Raw genomic sequence first — 21,882 nt, 5'->3', positions numbered from 1 at the left:
TTTTGGAGGGGTGATTTTGGCAGTGAGATGGGGCAAAGGAAGTGGTAGGCTAGGGGGGATTTTGGCAGTGGGATGGGGCGGCTGCGGGGAGCAGAGGAAGCGGAGGGCTAGAGGGAAAAGTGGCAGGGAAATGGGGCAGCTCCAGCGTTCCCCACCTCGGGACTGCAGGTGCAAGCAAAAGGAGGCGGGAATCCCAGCGGGGGTGGCAAGCAAATGGGAAATCCCAGCGGTGGCAGTCACAAGGCAGGGGAATCCCTGCGGCAGTAAGAGAGCACACATGCAGTAAGAGAGCCCACTTTTTCTAACCTAAAATTATTTTAACTGACTAGATTTGTAAATTACTTTACTGGGATAATTTTACAATCTTAAATTATTATTTGAATTTTGAAAAAGTTATGTTGTCTTCTTGTACTAGTCATATTTATGACACATTTGGATTAATAATTAGACTTTTAAAATTTAGGTCTTTACCATTTATTCTGCAGTGATAAAATGACACTTCTCATGTAACTTCTCATATAATGGCACTGAAAAAAGTAACTTATAATTTTTCACACTTACAAGTGTTGCAGCACCCCAATAGTCATGTGAACAAAATCCAGACATTTGACAATTTGGTTGCAGTGTCTTGGTATCATGTGATCACCTTTTGTGACCTCCTGACAGGCAAAGTCAATGGGGAAGCCAGATTTACTTAACAACTGTGGTACTAACTTAATAACCTGCAGTGATTCATTTTATATATGTGTCAAGAGTGGTCATAACATGGGACAAAATTCATTTAACAAATGTCTCACTTAGCAAGAGAAATTTTGTACTGAATTGTGATTGTAAGTCAAAGACTACCTGTATTTCAAGCAGGTATTAAAACAAACATTAACTTTTCTGATTATTAAATTCTTTACTAAGCTTGAACCACAGGTGAGATTCAACCAGTTCACCTGAACCTTTAGTAAATTGTTTATGCAATTTGGAGAACTGGTTAAAAATAAAGTGCCTACAGTTAATAGTTCCCCTTAAGAGTTGCAGCCAATACATGCTGAATCAAGTCAATAAACAACAGAAACTGACAGGATTAGGGCAGGGAAACCCATCAATCACTCATCTAGGGATGGGATTAACTTCTTTCCTTCAGGAAGAAGGACAAGATTACAATAATTTTCATTATAAAGAGTATTAAGTAACACCTCTGATCAGCTGATACTCTCTGGAGTTACCCAAGACCTTTAATAGTTGTTGCTGCTTCTTGTTTCTCTCTGGGGGGAAAGAAACAGGAGGGGACAAGCCTCCATGAGTGTCAGGAGAAGGGCGGCATAGAAATTGAATTTTAAATGAATGGATGGATGGATGGATGGATGGATGGATGGATGGATGGATGATGCAGCTTGATCAGACAGGCCATGAATTCAATGCATGTGTGGTCCAGTTGATTTGCTTCTGCTGTGAAGCACCCAATTTAGAACATAGAGAACATCGAATAATAGAGTTGGAAGGGTTAATGGCTTTTGGTAGCCTGAGAAGCTGCTCTTAGTTTTCCTCTCAGCTGCTGCGTTTGCTTTGGGGTTGACTTTTGTCCTTTTTTAAGGGGGGCTGTTTTAAATTTTTAAATTGTTTTACTGGTTCTTGGCACTGTCCTTTTGGGGTGTACTTTAATAAATCAATTTAGGCAATAGTTTAATTATTGACATCATGCTTTTTAATTAATACCTGAGAAAATGATAACCGTTATCTCATGAACACAAGAATGGAGAGACCTTTACTATTGGTTAACTATGCTTGACAGCAATACATGAAAATCAGGCCACTTGCCTTCTTCCTCAGAAATTGCCTGTTCAATAAGGGCACGAATCTCAGCGGCCAATTAGGTCCCACAGAGTCAGCCTTCTCCAAGTCCCGTCGACTAAACAATGTCATCCGGCGGAACCTAGGGGAAGAGCCTTCTCTGTGGCAGCCCCAGCCCTCTGGAATCAACTACCCCCTGAGATTTTTATAATAATGAGGTTTTTAATAAAGTTTATATTGGATTTTATTGTATCTATTGTTGTTGTGAGCTGCTCTGAGTCCTCAGAGAGGGGCGGCATACAAATCTAATAAATTATTATCATTATCATTATCATTATCATTATCATTATTATTATTATTGATGAGACCCTGTTACCAAGTTACAAACTTACTTAAGAATACTTTTAATGTAGGAAAGATATTGATAAAATAAAGGCCTTATCATACCCTGTTACCTTTGGTTGAACAAGGTTACTATGATTACTGAAAAGGTATGCATATTGTTGTTTTTTATGATTGGTTCATAGTAATGTATGCTGTTCAATGTTATATAAAAGGTGGTTCATTTGAAGCTGTTGTATGCCCATTTTGGACCTTCTACCTATTTGGAGCCATGATTGGGCCCTTACACCAGGTAAATGACCCCAAGCTTTCTAGGATAATGCAAAGCTATTACATACAGAGATAAAGTTTGGTTTATTTAGCCTACTAGATAATATGCATACTATTACTGTAAATGCCTGAATTAGCAATGCTTGTCCAAGATTTTATGAAAAGTTTTCCCTAATATTCTTTAATTCTTATGCTATTAAGCCTATATATTTTGGGCTCCTAACACATGTTCTACTGTTGACCTACAATTCCTACAATCATTGCGATAGGCATGTTTCAGATCAACAATAGCTGAGCACTATATTTTGGAGGTGATTCCCAATATTGCAAATTGTTTTGCCCATGATTACATTCATTTTCAAACACATGCGCTTTGGACTACAAATGAACTGATCATCTCACAGACAACTATGCAAGTAGCCAACCAGTGCGCAATGGGTGGACTTTCTTTCATTGGCAGATGAAAACAGACACATTCGAAAAGCAGCCTTAACTTAGCATTCTCTCTTTTTTCTATTAATTAACTCACTGTTATAGCGTTTGCAGCTCTCAATCTTTGTCGGTCCCACTTTATACAGAATTGACCCTTCAAAGGCAGACTTTCCTGACAGCAGAATAAAAGAAAAGGAGAGTAGAACAAAAAGAAAGGAAAGGAAAATTGAAGTAATAGCAAAAGTAAAGAGAGGAATAGTTTTTAATCTTGCTGCATTAAAGTTTAATGAAAGAACAAACTTATAAGTAATTATAATTTCACTGTTTGCATTTCTGAGAGAAAAAAGTCAAAACTTTATTCAGATTATGCCATTCAACAAGTCAACCATGTATTCTTTCTGAACATTTTTAATGGTCAATAAACACCTGAAGTATAATTTCTGTGCAAATTAGCATTGGGTTGGGATGCTTTTGTTTCCTTTTTGCTCATATCACACAACAGTTCTGAGTATCTATCAACAAATTAACTAGAACCAACTTTTCCCCTCCTCCCAAATCTGTTTTCAGAGAATTGGGAAGCTTCTCCAGAGAGATGTTATTGCTAAAAAAAGAAAAGAAAAAAAGTTTCATTGTTTCTGAGAGTATTCGTTAAGCTAAATTTTATCCCCACTCCTCTTTTTATAAAATATGTAATGTATTAAAATAAAAAATATTTTAGCTAATAGATTTTCCTCTACATGTAGTCCTCAATTTACAACAATTCATGTTGTAAATTCCTCAATTTACAACATTCATAACTGTTTGAATTTACAATGGCACTGAAAAAAGTGACTTATGACCATTTTTTACATTTATGACTGTTGCAGCATCTCCACGGTCAAGGGATCAAACTTCAGTTGTTTGGCAACTGCTACATATTTGGCACATCGGCTGTGTCCCAGGGTCATGTGATCACCTTTTGCAACCACAAGAAAAGTCAGTGCAGAAACTAGATTCATGTAACAACCATGTTACTAATTTAACAATGCAATGGTTTACTTAACAACTGTTGCAAGAGAGGTCATAAAATGATACAAAACTTTTTTTAAAAAAATAATTTTTTTTAATTAAATTTTTATCACAACAAACAAACAAAAGAATCTTTACATACAAAGAGTGATTGGAGTTTATTTTTCACATTGTCGTCATATATTCTACTTAAGATACAATCTTTCACCTTATTCCATCGTGCCATCAGCTTCTCCATTTTATTTTCATCAAAGTTATTTAATCTTATTTCCATAATTTCGAAGTGAATGTGGTCCACCATGTACCAGTACCAATTCTGGATTGTCCATTTATTGCTGTCCTTCCACCCTAATACCACTACTGCTTGAGCGCTTTCCAAAGCTGCTGTTTTGATTTCTTTAAATTCTCGTAATTCCCCATGTTTAACTATTGTTGTTGATTCTTTCGTGATTATCCAATTAATGTTTAGCATATTGTTAATTTCATTCTGTACTTCCTTCCAAAATTTTGGAACTTCAACACATTCCCAGAGCATATGCATAAAAACTCCTTTTATTTGGCAACCATGCCAGCAGTTTCCTCTTCCTTTCCTCTGGAAGTGTGCTAGTTTTACTGGCGTAAAGTACCATTTATGTAAAATTTTCCTTCTCATCTCTCTAATTCTTGTGTTCTTTATCTTATATATATTTTCTACTACTTCTTCCATCTCGTTTTCATTGATCTGTAATTCATTTTGCCAGTATCTTGTTAGGCCTTTAATCACTTCCTCTTCCACTTGTAATAACATACTATAAATCTTACTAGCCTGTCCTTTTGAATCATTAATCTTTTCTTTCAGTATTTTCTCTAGACAGTTTTCTTCTCTCAAAAATGCTTCTTTAATCTCAGTTTTATTCAAATATTTGCATATTGCATTAATCTGCAACCATTTTTGTTGGCCCAACCACCATACGAGGCGAGTTCTGTTAACTCTTCCATCTGTCTCATATAATTGTTCTAGTCTCATTATGCCTTTATCATTTAATTCCTTTATAACTCTACCTAGATTAACGTCATTATTTATGTTCAAAACATGCAACGTTGATAATTTTGAATTCCTATTTGCTAATTTCCCTTGCCATTTTGACCAAATATCTACAGCTGCTTTCAAAGGATCGGCTAATCTATTAATTTCTATTTTACTCCATTTTCTAAATAAAATCTCTTTATTTTTAACATTGTTAATCTCCCTTTCAAGTTTCACCCACTTCTTTTCTGTCAATGATTGTAATTCCATTAATCTTTCTATTTGAAATGCTTCTCTATATAATTCTAAATTTGGGCACCCCCATCCTCCATCTTTTTCTCTGGCAATCAGCCATCGTTTCCTTGTTCTAGGTTTTTTATTTCCTTCAATCCAATAGTTCATTTTATTGTCCCATTCCCTTAGTTTTACTCCTGGGAAGGTACCTGGTAAAACTTGGAATAAGTACATCATTTTTGGAATAATCATCATTATGGTACAAAACTCAGTTAACAAATGTCTCGCTTAACTACAGAAATGTTGGGCTCAATTATGGTTGTAATTCAAGGACAACTTGTAGTCTTTGGTTCTATAAGCACATCACATTATATTTTATTCCAAATTAAGTTCAATAGCATCAAATATTTATGAATTCATCAATATGCATTGCTGAACAAATTTCTCTATTTAAAAAGCAATGTAAAAATAGAATTATTGATTATTGATAACATAATGAAGATATAATGACATCACAAAATCAATAATTCTATTTCTTTTTTAAAAGATATAAAAATTATTGAAAAGTTTAAATTCAGGTTTTGTGAGATTCTGCATAAAAGGCTGGCAATGATTGAAAAAAAACTGCTTTAATTTAATCTAGAATCCTAAAACTATTCAGAATGCCACCTTTTCAAATATCATAGTATAATACAAATGATAAAAATATTTAAGTCAAGTCTCTTATTCAATTCAATTTATTACAGTCATAGACCAGAGATTAGATCAAATAAAAGCACTCAGTAAATATACAATTAAAAATTCTAGTATAAAGTAATAAATAACAGCTAAAATCTGTGATAAAATCTAGTCTGTAAATTATACATGGTCTAACTATACTAAAATTACAATCCATAAACTGTGTGGCCTGAAGTGTTAATAAAGGAATAAGCACTGCAGCAGGTTTGCCACATTTGTTGCATAAAATAGCTATGGCAGATTAGACACGTGTTTCCAATTAATCCCCAGTGCTTTCGTGCAGAATCTAGTCACCTGAGCTGTAGTTATTGGCTGTTCACCCTTTAGCATCTATTAACTTTGTCAGGCCTGGAAGCTATCTTTTGCATTGTGCCTTCAGGCCTGCCACATTTACTTCTGTGGGAAACTGGGAGGGGGATTGTATGGAGCACAGGTGATATGTAGTCATAATGACATTCTTTTCTCACAGAGTCAAGGCCGTCTTGCCCTGCACCTGGAGGAGAGTGGTTAGGAATTATCTCTGGTTGGGATGGTTTTGATTGGACCATGTGTTGGGCAGGGTCTTGAACTTTCCTTTGGGTGGGGAAAACCTATAAACTTTCAGATTCGGGTTTTCCCTGGTGTGCCAATATGAAATCTCTAATAAAATGGAACTTTGAGGCAGCTCATGCCTCTGAGTCGTCTTTCGTTGGGGATATTATTTTATTTATTTATTTATTATTTAGATTTGTATGCCGCCCCTCTCCGCAGACTCGGGGCGGCTTAGAAATTACTTAGAACCCTGACAGCTCTAGCCAAAGATTTAAAAATGCTCTATAGATTCTTGCTTCAACCTTTGTCAATCCTGTCTCCGGGCACAGACACAATGTAGCATCTGCAGAATTGCTCTAATGAATTTTGATTGAACTTTTTCCAATGGTGTAAAACATGAAGCTGAGGATCCGAGCAAGGTCCCATAAGAAATCTGTGCTAGTGACTTGGTCAGAAAAAGCTTAATTGCAGCAGAAACATAGCATCCTCTCATTGTTCTGAAAAATTTAAGGATGGCGCTTGCTGATCTTTGGCTCAAGGCAGCCACAGATTCGCCATGTACTCTTCTTGAACCAGTGGCCTGGATGACCTCCCTAGGTATTTGAAGATGGTTACCTGCTCTGTATTATGGCCCTTTGATACCATAATAAACTTTTGGCCTTTTTGCAAAGGCCATAATCTTTGTTTTCTCATAAACATTTCTCAGGTCCAGTTTATTCTAATTATAATACTGGACGAGGACTCACAAGGCTCTTTTGAGACCTACTGGTGTCCTGAAGATGATAACAGCATCCTCTGCATAGAACAGCAGTGTTTCAATCACCTATTTTTTTAGGGGTGGTAGTAAGTTTTATTTAACCATTTTATCATGTAATTTATATAGAAGTTGAAAAAGCAAGGGGGCCAAAATGCACTGGTTTAATCACCTTTTGTGTTTTGACTAACTCGAGAAGAACTCTTGCTTATCAGACCTCACCTTGAGGGATGTTTTAGTATGTAAGGTATGCAATAGAGATAAAGAAGCCTGTGGTCAATTGAGGCAGCTTCCAGCTTCTCCCATAGCTGGTAACCATATCAAAGGCTGCCTTGAAATCTATAAAGCAGGTGTATACAGGTCTGTTTGATACATATTTCTCAATCTGATGATGGAGAATTAAGCACTGATCTATAGTGCCTCTTCCCTCACTAAATCCAGCTTGCTCCTCAGTTATCAAGTTCTCGATCTAGCTGCTCCTTTAATTTACCTTAGAGGTATTTGGTGTAGAGTTTGCTAATTATATTTAGCAGACTTATTGGTCTGTAATTGGCAGGATCATCTTTCTTTTCCTTTTTAAAAATTGGGGCAATAATTGCCAAGCCCCAATCTTCTGGAACATGCCCAGTGGAGTTGATGTAAGTGAATAGCGCTGCCAGGACTGGTATCCATCACTCCAAATTGTTCTTTGATAATTCAGCAGAAATAAAATCAGCTCCTGGGGCTGATTGAACACCTTACACCAGTGATGGCGAACCTATGGCATGGGTGCCACAGCTGGCATGTGGAGCCATATCTGCTGGCATGTGAGCCATTGCTCTAGCTCTGCTGCAATGTGCATGTGTGTGCCGGCCAACTGATTTTTAGCTCACACGAAGGCTCTAAGAGGGCATTTTTGGTTTGCAGAGAGCCTCCGGGGGGGTAGGGGAGGGTATTTTTATCCTCTCTTGGCTCCAGGTAAGCCTTTGGGGCTGGGGAGGGCAAAACATGAGCCTACTGGGCCCACCAGAACTTGGGGAACAGGCCGTTTCCAGACTCCAGAGCGCCTCCAGGGGGTGGGGAAACCTGTTTTCACTTTCCGCAGGCATTTAATCATGGATGTGGCCACTTATGCGCTTTCAAACCAGAGGCAAAAAAGGTTTGCCATCACTGCCTTATACTCTCGCTGGAGGAGTCTTTATAAATTCTCTGAAAGTGAAGTTCCCAGATTGTAGGAGGTATATGGGCATATTGTGAGGTATGAATTCTGTCAGCTATTAGATGCCAAAATAGAGTTATTTTGCTTTTCTGCCACAATAAGCTGTTACCAAAAGGACCTTGCATTGTGTCTCTTCTTAAGTGCAATCAATTGTTTTAATTGTTTTTTGAGTGTAAGAAGATGTTTAAGAATTGTTTTATTATCATTCCCAGTTTTGCTTTTGTACATCTTTTAGAACAAGGTGAGCGCTTTCTTGGCATTACCACAATTTGTGCCAAACAATATTGTATGCATTTCTGTATTTCCATAATGATTTATTAATTAATGTATGCCAAGAATAAGAACGTAAGAAGACCCATGCTGAATTGGGCCAAAGCCCATCGAGTCCAGCATTCTACATCACATAGTGGTCCCCCTAATAAGATCCTGGCTTTTGCATGGTCCATGAGGAGTTTATTAACAGCAATGAATGATTGATGTATGAATGTTTTTAACATTGGGGTTTTAAAATTTTATATTTTTATTATTGTATTGTTTATTGTTGTACGCTGCCCTGAGTCCATTAGGAGAAGAGTGGCCTATAAATTTAAATAAATAAATAATCTAACTCTCTCCACACTGCAGTAGTTTCAGCTTTTCTTAGTGATGGTGGAAGATAAACATTAATTATTAAAAGCAGGACCAAGTCCATCTTGAGGAAAAAGGCCGTAGTCATATGTTTTAAAGGGGCAATAAGAGTGGGCTCTGACAACAGATGATCATGTGATTAGAAAAATATTAGAATGTGCAGAAATGGATAAGCTAATACTTACAACTAAGGAAAAGAAAAAAACTGAATGTATTCTGACTTGGGACTTATTTTATCAATGGCTAGCTGATAAAAGCAGGAGTTAGAAACAGGGAAATAGATGAAAGGATTATGATATAGGGAAGATATGTTAACTTGGTTAAACAAATAGCATGATAGCAAATATTGTTATTAATATTAATATAATTTATATTAATGTAATGAATATTGTTGAAAACACTGTGATTATTATTTCCTAAAATGATTTGTACCCAGACAAAACACTCTTCAATTGGAATTTTTGTACACTTTAAAATAAAAATAAATAAAATAAGGAGGAGAGCAGTGTAAAGCAGCGCCACTTTAAACCAAAGCTTTCTTTCCCAGTTACTCAGAGGGCTTTGGTTTAAGGTAGTACTGCTTTACACTGCCCTCCTTCTTCTCCACAATACCATCCCTGATTCAAAAACAGTGCCTGCAATGCGAGGATCAGGGAGGAAAGCATTTTCAATGCCTGATGCATGTGCCGTTTTTGGAATCAAGGTGGGGATCCGCCACCTGAAAATGCTTTCCTCCACGATCCTCACATTTCAGGCTGGAACTGCCCACCACCTGAAATGCAATGCACTTTTTTGGCCTCCACACGGGCCGTTTTTGGAATTGGGGAGGGGGTCGTGATGCTGCCACTTGAAAATGTCTTCAAAGAATCTACATTGAAATAAAAATGCAATGCGCGAGGCAGGTGAGTGGAGCTACATTTGGAATATAAGACGCACTCGATTTTCACCCTCTTTTGGGGGGGAAATAGGTGTGTCTTATACTCCGGAAAATACGGTGTGTCCACACATATGCAGAATATGAAAAAGACATTCCTTGAGTTGGAAGAAAGAGGAATGACATTTACTAAGGCCCACAATTTGCATGTTCCTTGCACATGGGATGTTCTTGTGACTAATGTAGAGTCCATGCAAGAGCAGGATTTAATGGCATATTTGACTGGTCAATTGCTGGAAGAGGAGAAGAAACGGCTGGAAACCAGGAAAGGAAGGAGAAAGCATTAAGCATCTACAAAGGTTCAGGATGGCAGCAAATCAGCTGAGAAAGTGAACTTTCTGAAGAGATGTGGTTCAACTAAGCATCTCCAGAGACGCTGTCATCAGAGGAGGAACAGAGGAGCAGCAAGACAAGGGAACATGGCTAATCAGAAAATGTGGAGTGGTACTCCAGCGTCATTTTCCTGGCAGCGTCAACAACTGAACACACTAGGAATACTTGGTTGTTGGACAGTGGGGCAAGCCAGCATATTGTTAACAATCCACCTACTTTTTCTTATTTAAAATCAACAATGCAACATGGATTAGTCTGGTTGGTGGACAGAGAGCTGCTGTAAAAGGGGAAGGTAATGTTTATGTACCAGAAATAGATGCTACATTGTACAACATCTTTTATATGTATGGACAGTATAGACAAGTGTCTTATATATGTATGCGGAGTATGGGCAACTGTGGGATTTTGCAGCGTGAGAGCTGTGAAACATAAACACAAAGCTTTTGCTGTGTCCCAGCATAACACATATAGTGCCCTTGCTGACTTTAATAGGGACACTAAAGCGACAAGTCAAGGTAGTTGTGAGAACTCAAATAAGCAGGGGACTGTGGTCCATGAGGAAGAAGAGGGGAAAGTGTGAATCAGGTATTACACATCAGTTACACAAGAGCAGCAAGGTAACCAAAAAGAGACACCACCTTCTGGTTAGTGATTCAATTGTAAGAGATGTAAATTTAGGAAAGGATATCGAGGTGTTGAAAGCGGTCAGGTGTCTGCCAGTTGTTATTGCCAACAGAGAAAACAGGCATAAAATAATCAAGAATGCTAGTAAGAACTGTGATGTTGATGCTATACATCTTGGCACAATTGATCTGTCCCCAAAAGATGTACTTTCTGTGCAGAATGACTTCCAGAGCTAGAGTTAGTGGTATGAACTTAGTAGTATAGGCTATAGGCTTATCTTTTCAAAAATTTTACCTGTATACAAGGAACAAACAGGGAAACAAACAGTTTAATGTGTAGCAAGAGGAATGATGCAAAAGGGAAGGCTTTGCTTTCATTAGTCATTAGTCATGATGTCTGCAGCTGGTCCAATGAAAAACTGTACAAAAGAGATGGTTTGCATCCATCAAAGGGGCTGATCTATTAGGTATTAAATTCATAGATTTCCTGGATAAACATTTAAACTGAACAGCAGAGATTTAATTGATGCACAACATTATAGGTCCCCAGCAATCTAAAATTAATAGGGTTAACAGTGCACACAACATAGATATGTGTGTGGGTAAATTTATCAGCCATGCTGTCAAGCAAAGCCAAACATTTAATAATGAGTGCCATATCATGTGCACTATCCAAACAGATGGCAAGAAAATAGGGGCAGTCAGGCACAACACAGGTCATGTAGACAGTAAACACAAGATCAATCAAAATGGACTTAAATGTCTATATACCAATGCACAGAGCATGAGGAATAAACAAGGTGAATTAGAAATTCAAGTAAATGAGGGAAGATACAATATACAGTAGTTGCCAATACAGAACTTGGTGGGATGAGACTGACAAATGGAATATGCAACTAGAGGGATTTAAATTATTTTAAATAAATGAATGAATGAATGAATAAATAGATAAATAAATAGATAAATAAATAGATTTGTATGCCGCCTCTCTCCGGAGACTCAGGGCGGCTCACAACAATAGTAATAACAATGTGACAATGTAAACAAATCTAATATTAAAAAAGCATCTAAAATCCCATCATTTAAAAACTATGCAACACAAGCATACCATACATAAAACTATATAAGCCTGGGGGAGATGTCTCAATTCCCCCATGCCTGGTGATACAAGTGGGTCAATTTGCGATAGACCAAATAAAAGAGGAGGTGGCGTTGCACTATATATAAGAAATAACTACATCTCTACAGAAATAGAGCACAACAATAATGAAAATCATCTTGAATGCATTTGGGTCAATATTAAAGGGGGTGGGGAAAATGACATTGCCATAAGTCTATACTATAGGCCACCCAACCAAACAGAGGAAGTAAATGAACTTTTTGCTAATTAGCTAACTAAGGTATGTAGGAAGCACATCACAATAGTAATGAGGGATTTTAACTACCTTGACATCAATTGGGAGACAAACTTTGCACCAAGTACAAGATCCAACAGGTTCCTAACAAGCCTAGCAGATAACTTTGTTACCCAAAAAGTAGAGAAGGGAACAAGGGGATCAGCCATATTTTCACGGAGGGTTTCCATGCTTTCCTCTTCCCCATTTGCTTTCTATGTGTTTTCTATGTGTCCTCAAGTTTGTAAACCCTCCATGAAAACTGGAGGACACATAGAGAGCAAATAGGGAAGAGGAAAGCTTGGAAACTTTCAGTGAAAACTGGAGGACACATAGAGAGCAAATGGGGAAGAGGAAAGCTTCCTTCGCTCTGGGCAGTCCAGAGCGAACGAAGCATCTTCTTTCCTCTGGGTACTTGGAGAGGGAATAAACTTCTCTGGCATGCCACTCTCAAATTTCCCTGGAAATTTGTCGGGTTCATAAGTGGAAAATGGCTCGTGGGAAGAGGCAAAAAAATCTTGAACACCCGGTTCATATCTAGAAAAGTTTGTAAGTATAGGCATTCGTAAGTATAGGTACCGCTGTATTTGGATTGTACTGTTTGTAAGGGATCAAAAGCTAAAATGTATCCTGTAAATAAAAAGAATGCAAGAACAACAGGGTATTGCAATTAGCTCATGCCAATCTGGTTGGTCTTATGACACCCTCTTTAGGAGGAGCTAGATATGCTTTAGTCATAGTAGACAATTACAGTAGATATGGATATTGTTATTTACTGAAAAATAAGACTTAAGTACTGCAACAATTCAGTCAATGGGTAACACTGGTAGAGTGACCATATGGATGTAAAGTATCCCAGCTGCAAACAGACAGAGGAACAGAGTTTATGTCTGAGAGTTTTCAAAGGTGGTTAAGCAGTCTAGGCACAGGGCATAAAAAAACAAATCCATAATCGCTGGCTGAAAATGGAGTGACTGAAAGGATGAATAGTGTGTTACAGACTATGAAGGATGAATTACTTGCGGATGCAAGCATGATTAAAATATACTGAGGAGAAGCTGCGAGACAGTGAATTTCATCATTAATAGGTTATGGAGTGTGGCAATACACTCCATATTTCCTGATGCATGGAAGGAAACTCCACTTTGCTCATTTAAGAACTTTTGGCAGTTATGCCTTGGTACATATTCCGAAAGTACTAGGAGAAAAGGACAGAGAAAGTACAGAAAACCTGAGTTTGTTAGGTATGAGCCAGGAACAAAAGGGTACAGGTTTACAGATGGTGCCAAACATTAGTGATTTCAAGATCTGCTAGTTTTCCAAAGCAGAACAACTGGAACAAGATACATGCTAATCATGAGGTGTTCATGACAGTGTAGAGTCCTAATTTATCAGGTGAGACAGGGCAGATGAGACAAAAAATCAGGTCAGAAAGGGATGTAGAAGAGGGTAGACCTATAATAAAAAGTGAAAACACAGATGATATACTGTAGATATAGAAGAGGTGAGACCTAAAACAGTAACACAGGAACACATAATTCCAAGGACATCTGAGAAGAGTAATAAAGGTGTACCTCCTGAACTGGAAATGTCACCAGGAAATGTCATATTGCTGGAATATATCATACTGTAATGTTAGAGAAGATGTAAAGAAGAAATTGATCAGATTACAGCATTGTTCTAGTGACTGTAATATAGCTGATATGTTAACAAAGCCTGTATTTGTGGAAAAGTATAAGGACATTTAAAGCGTTTGGATTATCAGCTGTTCAATTTTAAATGGGAGGAGTGTTAAGATATTGAGATTCAAGAGCTGACCAACTGTAAAGCTGATGCAATGAAAATGAATCAGCATTGGTATTGCAGGTTGTAGACTATGAATGATTCGAAGAAGGTCATTACCACTTTAAGGGGTGTTTATTATATAAAGCAGCCAGGAGAGAGTGTATTCTCTCTCCTTATGTCTGGTATCCATTGTTGAGTTCTCCATGTTGAATTAAGAAGTAGATTGATTGATAGCTTGTCAGGTATTTGCCTACCACATATATTTCTGAATATATCTTGTATATAAACCACTGTTAAATATCTAAGGCTCTGTATGTTTATGTTTATTAGATTTGTATGCCGCCCCTCTCCGTAGACTCGGGGCGGCTCTGTTTTGCTCCTGTGTTGTCTCCTAATAGTAATCATGCTGCAAATGCTCTAACAGACCACCTTTTGCATAATTCTGAAGACCATTTCTTGGGTTTACTGACCTTAACCTGAGTTACGGGTACAATAGCACTATTGATAAAAAAAGCAAAAAGGCTAAATATCAGGCAAAAGAAAAAATACAGCTGTTTCAAATGTATTATCATTCTTTTAACTATAATCCAGCAATAAGCATTAAAGGATAAAAGCATCATTACGAAGCATAGTTCAACTAAATTTCCAAATTAGCATTTCAGAATTTTTCATGATAAAATATAATGGCAAATGATGACTAAAAAAAAATCATTCAATGAGAAAAATAAATATTTGCAGCTTGCTAACATTAATTTAATATCAATTTGGTTTCACCTGGCACAGTTCACTGTACAACTTCTAAAAAAAGAAAAAGGAAAGGAAAAGGAAATCAATTGTATAATGAAAGAATCAAGCCAAAGCTAAAATAAAATGAATGCTTATAGGCTTACTCGGTTTTATCAGGTGTTCTTCATGGACAATTCTAGTATCATCAGAATCAGAAAGCTCCTTTATGAAATTAGAAGGGAACATGCCAGTCTTCCCATTTAGCACGCCTTCCCACCAACCTTCTTCTACCTGCACCATGGAAGAAAGCAAACATTGTGAATTCCTACTTTTAAAGCTACAGTGACAACAATTTTAGTATTGTTACATACAAACCTCTAAATATCCATTGACAATCATGTCATTTTCAACATCTTGCAAGATTTTTATGGTATATGCTGCCATTCATTTGAATATACTGACATTACTGAATAGAAATATTCCTCTACACCTATCAAGTCCATAAGCAATTCTTTCTGGATGCTATTTTGGTAAATGAGAAGAGTAAAAGACTGAAGTTTAAACTACACAAAGTAAGAGGTATAGGCCTTCGAATACCATAGTAATGGGCCATATATGGTATCATACTCCTTTAAAACAATAACCAACTTTACACTAGTCCAACATTTCAAGCTGCCTCAGTTTCTAAGAATATTTGCTAGTTACCTAAGCTATGTGCCTCCCTTTCTTTCCAAACCTGTTACCCATACATTGATAGCTTTCATTTTGATTATAGTGATGCATTCAAGATATGTTAATTGCCAAAGAAGAGTGAGAACCCTGAGGCAATGTAGACTTTAACACTATGTACAGGTAGTCCTTGACTTATTACAGGATGTCCAGGGGGAAAGCATTTTGAAATTCCCTGATATTTCCCTGTAACTTGCGATCTAGTTAAGGCGTGGTCTTGGATGACATCATACCAAATAGCTAAGCCATGGAGAAATATCAGTAGCTGAGGAAGCAAGTTGTGGCCACAGTTATGTTCATTTTTGCTTGACTCTGCCAGGCAGCACGGTCTGTTTTTTAAAAACATGATTTTCCCCTGACTTTTAAACATTTTACTACAGTGTTTCCCCCCACCCCCGATTTATTCCGTTTTTTTTCACGAATTCCCTGATATTTCCCAAACGCCAATTCCCCTAATAATTCCCTGATTTCCCTGTTTTCCAGGTTTGCTGGACACCCTGTATTAACACTTATAACCATACTGATGACCGTTACAGCATCCCCATGGTCACATGATCAAAATTCAGACGCTTGGTAACTGACTCATATTTATGACAGCTGCAGTGTCCCAGGGTCATGTGACCACTTTCTGCAATCTTCTGATGAGCAAAGTCAATGGGAAGCCAGATTCACTTAACAAACGACTTACTAACTTAAAACTGCAAAGAGTCATTTTACTACTATGGCAAAAAAATGTTGTAAAATGGGACAAAACTCACTTAATAACTACCTTGCTTAGCAACAGAAATTTTGGGTTCAATTATGATTGTAAGTCAAGGACCACCCATATTTTAACTAGCATTTGAGACAGGAAAGTTATTGTTCCTAATGTTCTGGAATATAAATATAAATTGATCTAGACAATTTATCATAAATATTTTAACATATTCTAGTTATGATCTCCAATTAAACTAAATGGCTTCTAAGCAAGAATCACAATTTTAATCAACACTTCAACAGAAAAATAAAACCAAATACTGTACTATTATATTATTGTTTACAATAACATAAAGTTTATATGCTTTTGGTATTCATCAACAAGCTAAACTAGACTCACTGAAAGCAACAGGATACAAGATCTATTTCTACTGAAAGGCACAGTGATTCATTTTTAGTATAATACTTAAGCAAATGTGTCACAGACAATGAAGTTCCTTATACATTTATGGAGTGGCAGAATCCTTCTAGGAGATTGTAGTGCCTAAAAATCAAATAAATGCCGTGGGATTTTATTTTGACAGCAAGGAATGGCTCATTCTTTCAGTCACCTAAAAGTGCCTTTGAAATTAAGTAAATTCTATCAACCAGGTACTGTCCCTTTACAAAAAAACGAATAGAAATGATAGTTTCAATAGGTGAAAAGTGCTCTATAATATAGGTCTTCCAAGAAAAACAAAACAGAAACAAACTGAAAATATCACACTTTTTTAAAAAAATAGTTCCTTTTTTTAAAACTTTTTGTCAACTGTCCGAATGATGAGCACAACCAAAGCAAGCACATTTGAGACCTTAAGATGTCTGAATGCCAAATTTTATTGAGTACATCATTTTGGCAATGATGAAGGCAAAACCAGCTCTATCTAATTCCCACATAAATGCATATAATTACAGTATGGATTTCCCCCTCTCCCTATTAGTGCAGGCCACATTGCCCAACTGAATGTCATTATTTTGTCATTTTGTCAAACACCTGCCAATGTGTCCTTGGCTCTCACAGCTCTTCTTCTTGAAGTCTGGAGCCTACATTCCATTTCATCCTTTCCTCCCCCTTCTTTGGCAACTTGAGAAGTAATAATGGTTGCAACAGCATAAGCACACTTTGAACTTGACACTTTTAAGCAGAACAGATGTATTGTTGTGGTGAATATTAGAGTAGGTTTAACACTTTCTTTACAGACATTATAACAAAATTTTTATAGAATTATATTGTAAACAAATTAGTCTACAAGGATGGAAAATATCCCAATAAAATATATATTACAGTTTAATGTTTAATGAAAGGTTGACATTTATATATTTTCCCTTTTCCTCTCTCTGAACATATAGACCAGTGTTTCCCAACCTTTTTTGAGCCGCGGCACATTATTCGTATTTTGAAAAACCTGGGGAACACTGAAAGGGGGGGGGGGGCGCGGGCTAAAGAAAAGTTTGGACAAAAAAACCCTCTCTCTTCCTCCCTTTCGCTCTATTTCTCCCTCTTTCTCTCTTTTCCTTCCTTCCCTTCATTCTCTCTCTCCATCCCTCTTTCTTTCTTTCTTCCTCTCTTTTTTGCTCTCTTTCTCTCTCCCTCCTTCCCTTCCTCAATGTCTTTCTCTCTCCCTTGCTCTCTCTCTCTGTCTCTCTTGCTATCTCTTTCTTGCTTTTTTCTCTCTCTCTTGCTCTCTCTCTCTCTTTCACTGTCTTGCTATATGTCTCTTTCTTTCTCTTTGCCTCTCTTGCTATCTCTCTTTCTCTCTCTGTCTCTCTTTCTTTCTCTTTCTCTCTCTCTCTGTGCCTCTCTTGCTATGTCTCTCTTTTTCTCTTGCTATGTCTCTCTTTCTTTTTCTCTCTCTCTGCCGCTCTTGCTATGTCTCTCTTTCTCTCTCTCTATCTCTCTTTCTCTGCCTCTCTTGCTGTCTCTCTTTCTTGCTCTGTCTCTCTTTCTCTGCCTCTCTTGCTATGTCTCTCTTTCTCTCTCTCTCTGCCTCTTATATGTCTCTCTTTCTCTCTCTCTCTCAGCTGACTGCAAGCGGGAGCCCTGACGGCGGCAGCTGGACGTGGTGCTGGACACCGTATATGCCAGGCACACAGCGCCAGCATGTACGACGTCCAGCAGAACGTCCAACCGCCACCGTCAGGGCTCCCACTTGCAGTCAGCTGAGAGAGAGAGAGAGAGAGCGATCCCTCTCGCCGCCGCCATCTCCCCCGACTGCCTGCGGCCGCTGCGGCCACCCCCCCCCCCCGCTCCCATCGGACACTTGCCGTCGACGAAAGAGGAGCTCCAGCTGGGCGGGGCGCTGCCGGTACTTCCGTCCTGGGGCTCCCGCTCGCAGCTGTCCCCCGCCTCCTGCTCGATGCCGCGGTTTTCGGCGCTCTCCTGCTGGGCCCCAAAGAAAGAAGGCGGGAAAAAGGTGCGAAGAATGGAGCTCTCCTTCTTCCTGCCTTCCTTCTTTGGGGCCCAGCAGGAGAGCGCCGAAAACCGCGGCATCGAGCAGGAGACAGCTGCGAGCGGGAGCCCCAGGACGGAAGTACCGGCAGCGCCCCGCCCAGCTGAAGCTTGGCGGCACACCAGTGTGCCGCGGCACACCGGTTGGGAAACGCTGATATAGACTGTATAATACATAACAATATAATTATATTTAACAGTAAGACTTAACTAAACTATAATTAAGATATTTAGTTAAAGAATAATTAATCCATCAACAATTGATTCAAATAGCCATCCAAGGATTATAAATCGGTTTATTTTACTAGCTTGTTAATTAACATTAAATAAGATATTTGAGTAACAGATATTCTGTTTGAATGTGTGCCAGAATACTTATGCCAAATTAGCATGCAATTGCTGGGATAAATTGTAATGACATTCATCTACAGCTTTGTAAACCATGATATGTGAGTGACTGTACCAACATGTCAAAATGTTGGTAACTATCTACCCTGTAGAATTCACAAAAGACTCGGGTGTATCAGTGATTTATTTTCTGTAGCTTTTCATTATACTGGTTCTGTCTATATTCAATAGCAAAAAATAATACTCTCAAGCCTCATATTTCTGTCTGGACTCATTCCTCTTTTTTACTTATTTTTTTAACTTTACAGACCATACTATTGCTTTGAATATTCTGCTCTAGTATTCTATCCACTTACAGTACAAATACTTTGTTTTTGTTTTGAATAACAGTTCAATTATTATTTTAGACATTACTTTAAATGTTAAACTCTTTAGATTGGTACCATCTTGTTTGGTACTACATAATATTGCTAATAAATCAATACAGGATATTATCTTTTAATGTATACCACCCAAAGTTATTCTGGAGTTGGGCAGTTTTAAATGTAATAAAAAAGTAACATATTCTTCCTTTTCCATCAGCCAAGTTATACATATTCTGTAGAATAACCAATCTCAAAAAAAAAGGCTTACTCACAAATTATGGGAAATGTGCATAGATTTCCATTTTCCAGCATTTTTCCTATACCATTATGGCAACAGAAATAATATGAATCTTTTTTGTTCTAGAGAGGTGGCTCTGCATCTTCTTACTAAATTTATTTATTTTACAATTTATTTATTAACTATGATCAGGAACTGTATTCAAAATGTAAGAGAAATTTGGATGCTGCAAAACTTAAAAGTACTACTTACTTCTCCAACTACCTCAATGATATCTCCAACTTTCAACTCCAGTTCATCTTCATTTTGAGGCATATAACTGAAAGCCACCCGGCATCGTCGGCGTCTATTTCGTTCACCTACAATTGAATAAGATCCCAATATTTTTCTTATTAATTTTAAAGTGAATATTTAAACAGAAGTGACAGAAAGATTGGATTTTACTCCTTTGAACACACATTTCAGTTCAATTTAGCACACCATTTCTCAATGTCATAATGACAGTCAAGCAACTTGCAATGATTACAGTATGTCAAGCTGATAAATAGAAATGGTTCCTAGTGTTAAACTTTCTAAATAATATAAAATTTCTAGAAATTAATCTGTATTTATAGTGAGGGGTTTTTTTGTAGTGTCTTGTATAGTGACTGTTGTGAGTGCTCCTTGTCCACCTCAGGTCATGTCAGATTCTGAGGAGGATGAACCAGCCTCCTCTGGATACCTGGGCCAGGTGGATTGTCAGTTGATGCAGAGAATGAGAGTGAGGGAGAAAGTGGCCTGAGTGAACCTGAAGAACCACTAGAGGGGGCTGATATGACAATGGGGGAATGGTCCCAGTCGGGAGGATGAGGAAGACATTAGAGTGGAAAGTCAGTGGATAGACCCTCGCTATAGGAGACTGCTCAGAAGTCAAGAGGAGTTGCATAGTAAAAGGTATTACTGTACAGACTTAGCCTCATTGGGGTGTGATGTCACTTTCAGGAGTATAAAGGCAAAGGATCTTGGGAAATTGGGTGTGGAATTTCAACATCGTTCAATGTGAGAGATGTGAGACGAGAGGTGTGTGTGATTGAACAAGGCTTTAAAAACATGATTTCTGCTTCAAAAACACATTCTCTGCTGGATACTGGATACAGTACGGAAACTGCTTTGGTCGCTCTGATGGATGATCTCTGGTGGGCCCGGGACAAGGGGTTTATCCTCTGTCCTGGTGCTTCTTGACCTCTCAGTGGCTTTCGATACCATCGACCATGGTATCCTTCTGCGCCAGTTAGAGGGGTTGGGAGTGGGAGGCACTGTTCTCCAGTGGTTCTCCTCCTACCTCTCCGGTCGGTCGCAGTTGGTGTTAGTGGGGGGTCAGAGGTCGACTACTAGGTTGCTCCCTTGTGGGGTGCCTCAGGGGTCTGTCCTCTCCCCCCTGCTATTTAATATCTACATGAAACCGCTGGGTGAGATCATCCAAGGGCATGGGGTGAGGTATCATCAGTATGCAGATGATACCCAGCTTTACATCTTCACCCCTTGTCCAGTCAGTGAAGCAGTGGAAGTGATGTCTGGAGGCTGCTGGGATCTGGATGGATGTCAACAGACTCAAACTCAACCCTGATAAGACGGAGTGGCTGTGGGTTTTGCCTCCCAAGGACAATTCCATCTGTCTGTCCATTACCCGGGGGGGGGATTATTAACGCCCTCAGAGAGGGTCCGCAACTTGGGCGTCCTCCTTGAGCCACAGCTCACATTAGAGAAACATCTTTCAGCTGTGGCGAGGGGGACATTTGCCCAAGTTCGCCTGGTGCACCAGTTGTGACCCTCTTTGGACCAGGAGTCACTGCTCACAGTCACTCATGCCCTCATCACCTCGAGGCTCGACTACTGTAAAGCTCTCTACATGGGGCTACCTTTGAAAAGTGTTTGGAAACTCCAGATCGTGCAGAATGCAGCTGCAAGAGCTATCATGGGCTTTCCTAAATATGCCCATGTTACTCCAACACTCCGCAGTCTACACTGGTTACTGATCGGTTTCCAGTCACAATTCAAAGTGTTGGTTATGACCTATAAAGCCCTTCATGGCATCGGACCAGAATATCTACGGGACCGCCTTCTGCGGCACGAATCCCAGCAACCAGTTAGGTCCCACAGAGTTGGCCTTCTCCAGGTCCCGTAGACTAAATAATGTCATTTGGCGGGACCCAGGGGAAGAGCCTTCTCTGTAGCGGCCCCGACCCTATGGAACCAACTCCCCCCCAGATATCAGAGTTGCCCCCACCCGCCTTGCCTTTCGTAAGCTCTTAAAAACCCACC

General features: G+C 38.6%; 1 protein-coding gene across 3 annotated transcripts in view; it reads right to left on the bottom strand.

Moving 5' to 3' along the window:
• The window catches only part of SH3KBP1 (SH3 domain containing kinase binding protein 1), a 174,811-nt gene that overhangs the window by 103,647 nt on the left and 49,282 nt on the right, over nucleotides 1-21,882 (bottom strand). For 2 of the 3 annotated variants that reach the window (XM_070750739.1, XM_070750738.1), the window contains exons 4-5: nucleotides 19,834-19,940; nucleotides 14,882-15,008 (exon numbers count right to left, since the gene is read on the bottom strand). In XM_070750739.1, coding sequence (XP_070606840.1) covers nucleotides 14,882-15,008; nucleotides 19,834-19,940 — 234 coding nt within the window. Of the gene's footprint in view, nucleotides 1-2,923; nucleotides 2,999-14,881; nucleotides 15,009-19,833; nucleotides 19,941-21,882 lie in introns of all 3 variants that reach the window. The other variant, XM_070750737.1, reaches the window with a different exon arrangement.

The sequence above is a fragment of the Erythrolamprus reginae genome, chromosome 4 (genome assembly GCF_031021105.1).
Source record: "Erythrolamprus reginae isolate rEryReg1 chromosome 4, rEryReg1.hap1, whole genome shotgun sequence".
Lineage (NCBI taxonomy): Eukaryota > Metazoa > Chordata > Lepidosauria > Squamata > Dipsadidae > Erythrolamprus > Erythrolamprus reginae.
Note: the sequence above shows the minus strand (reverse complement) of the source record. Positions and strands in the feature narration are given on the sequence as shown.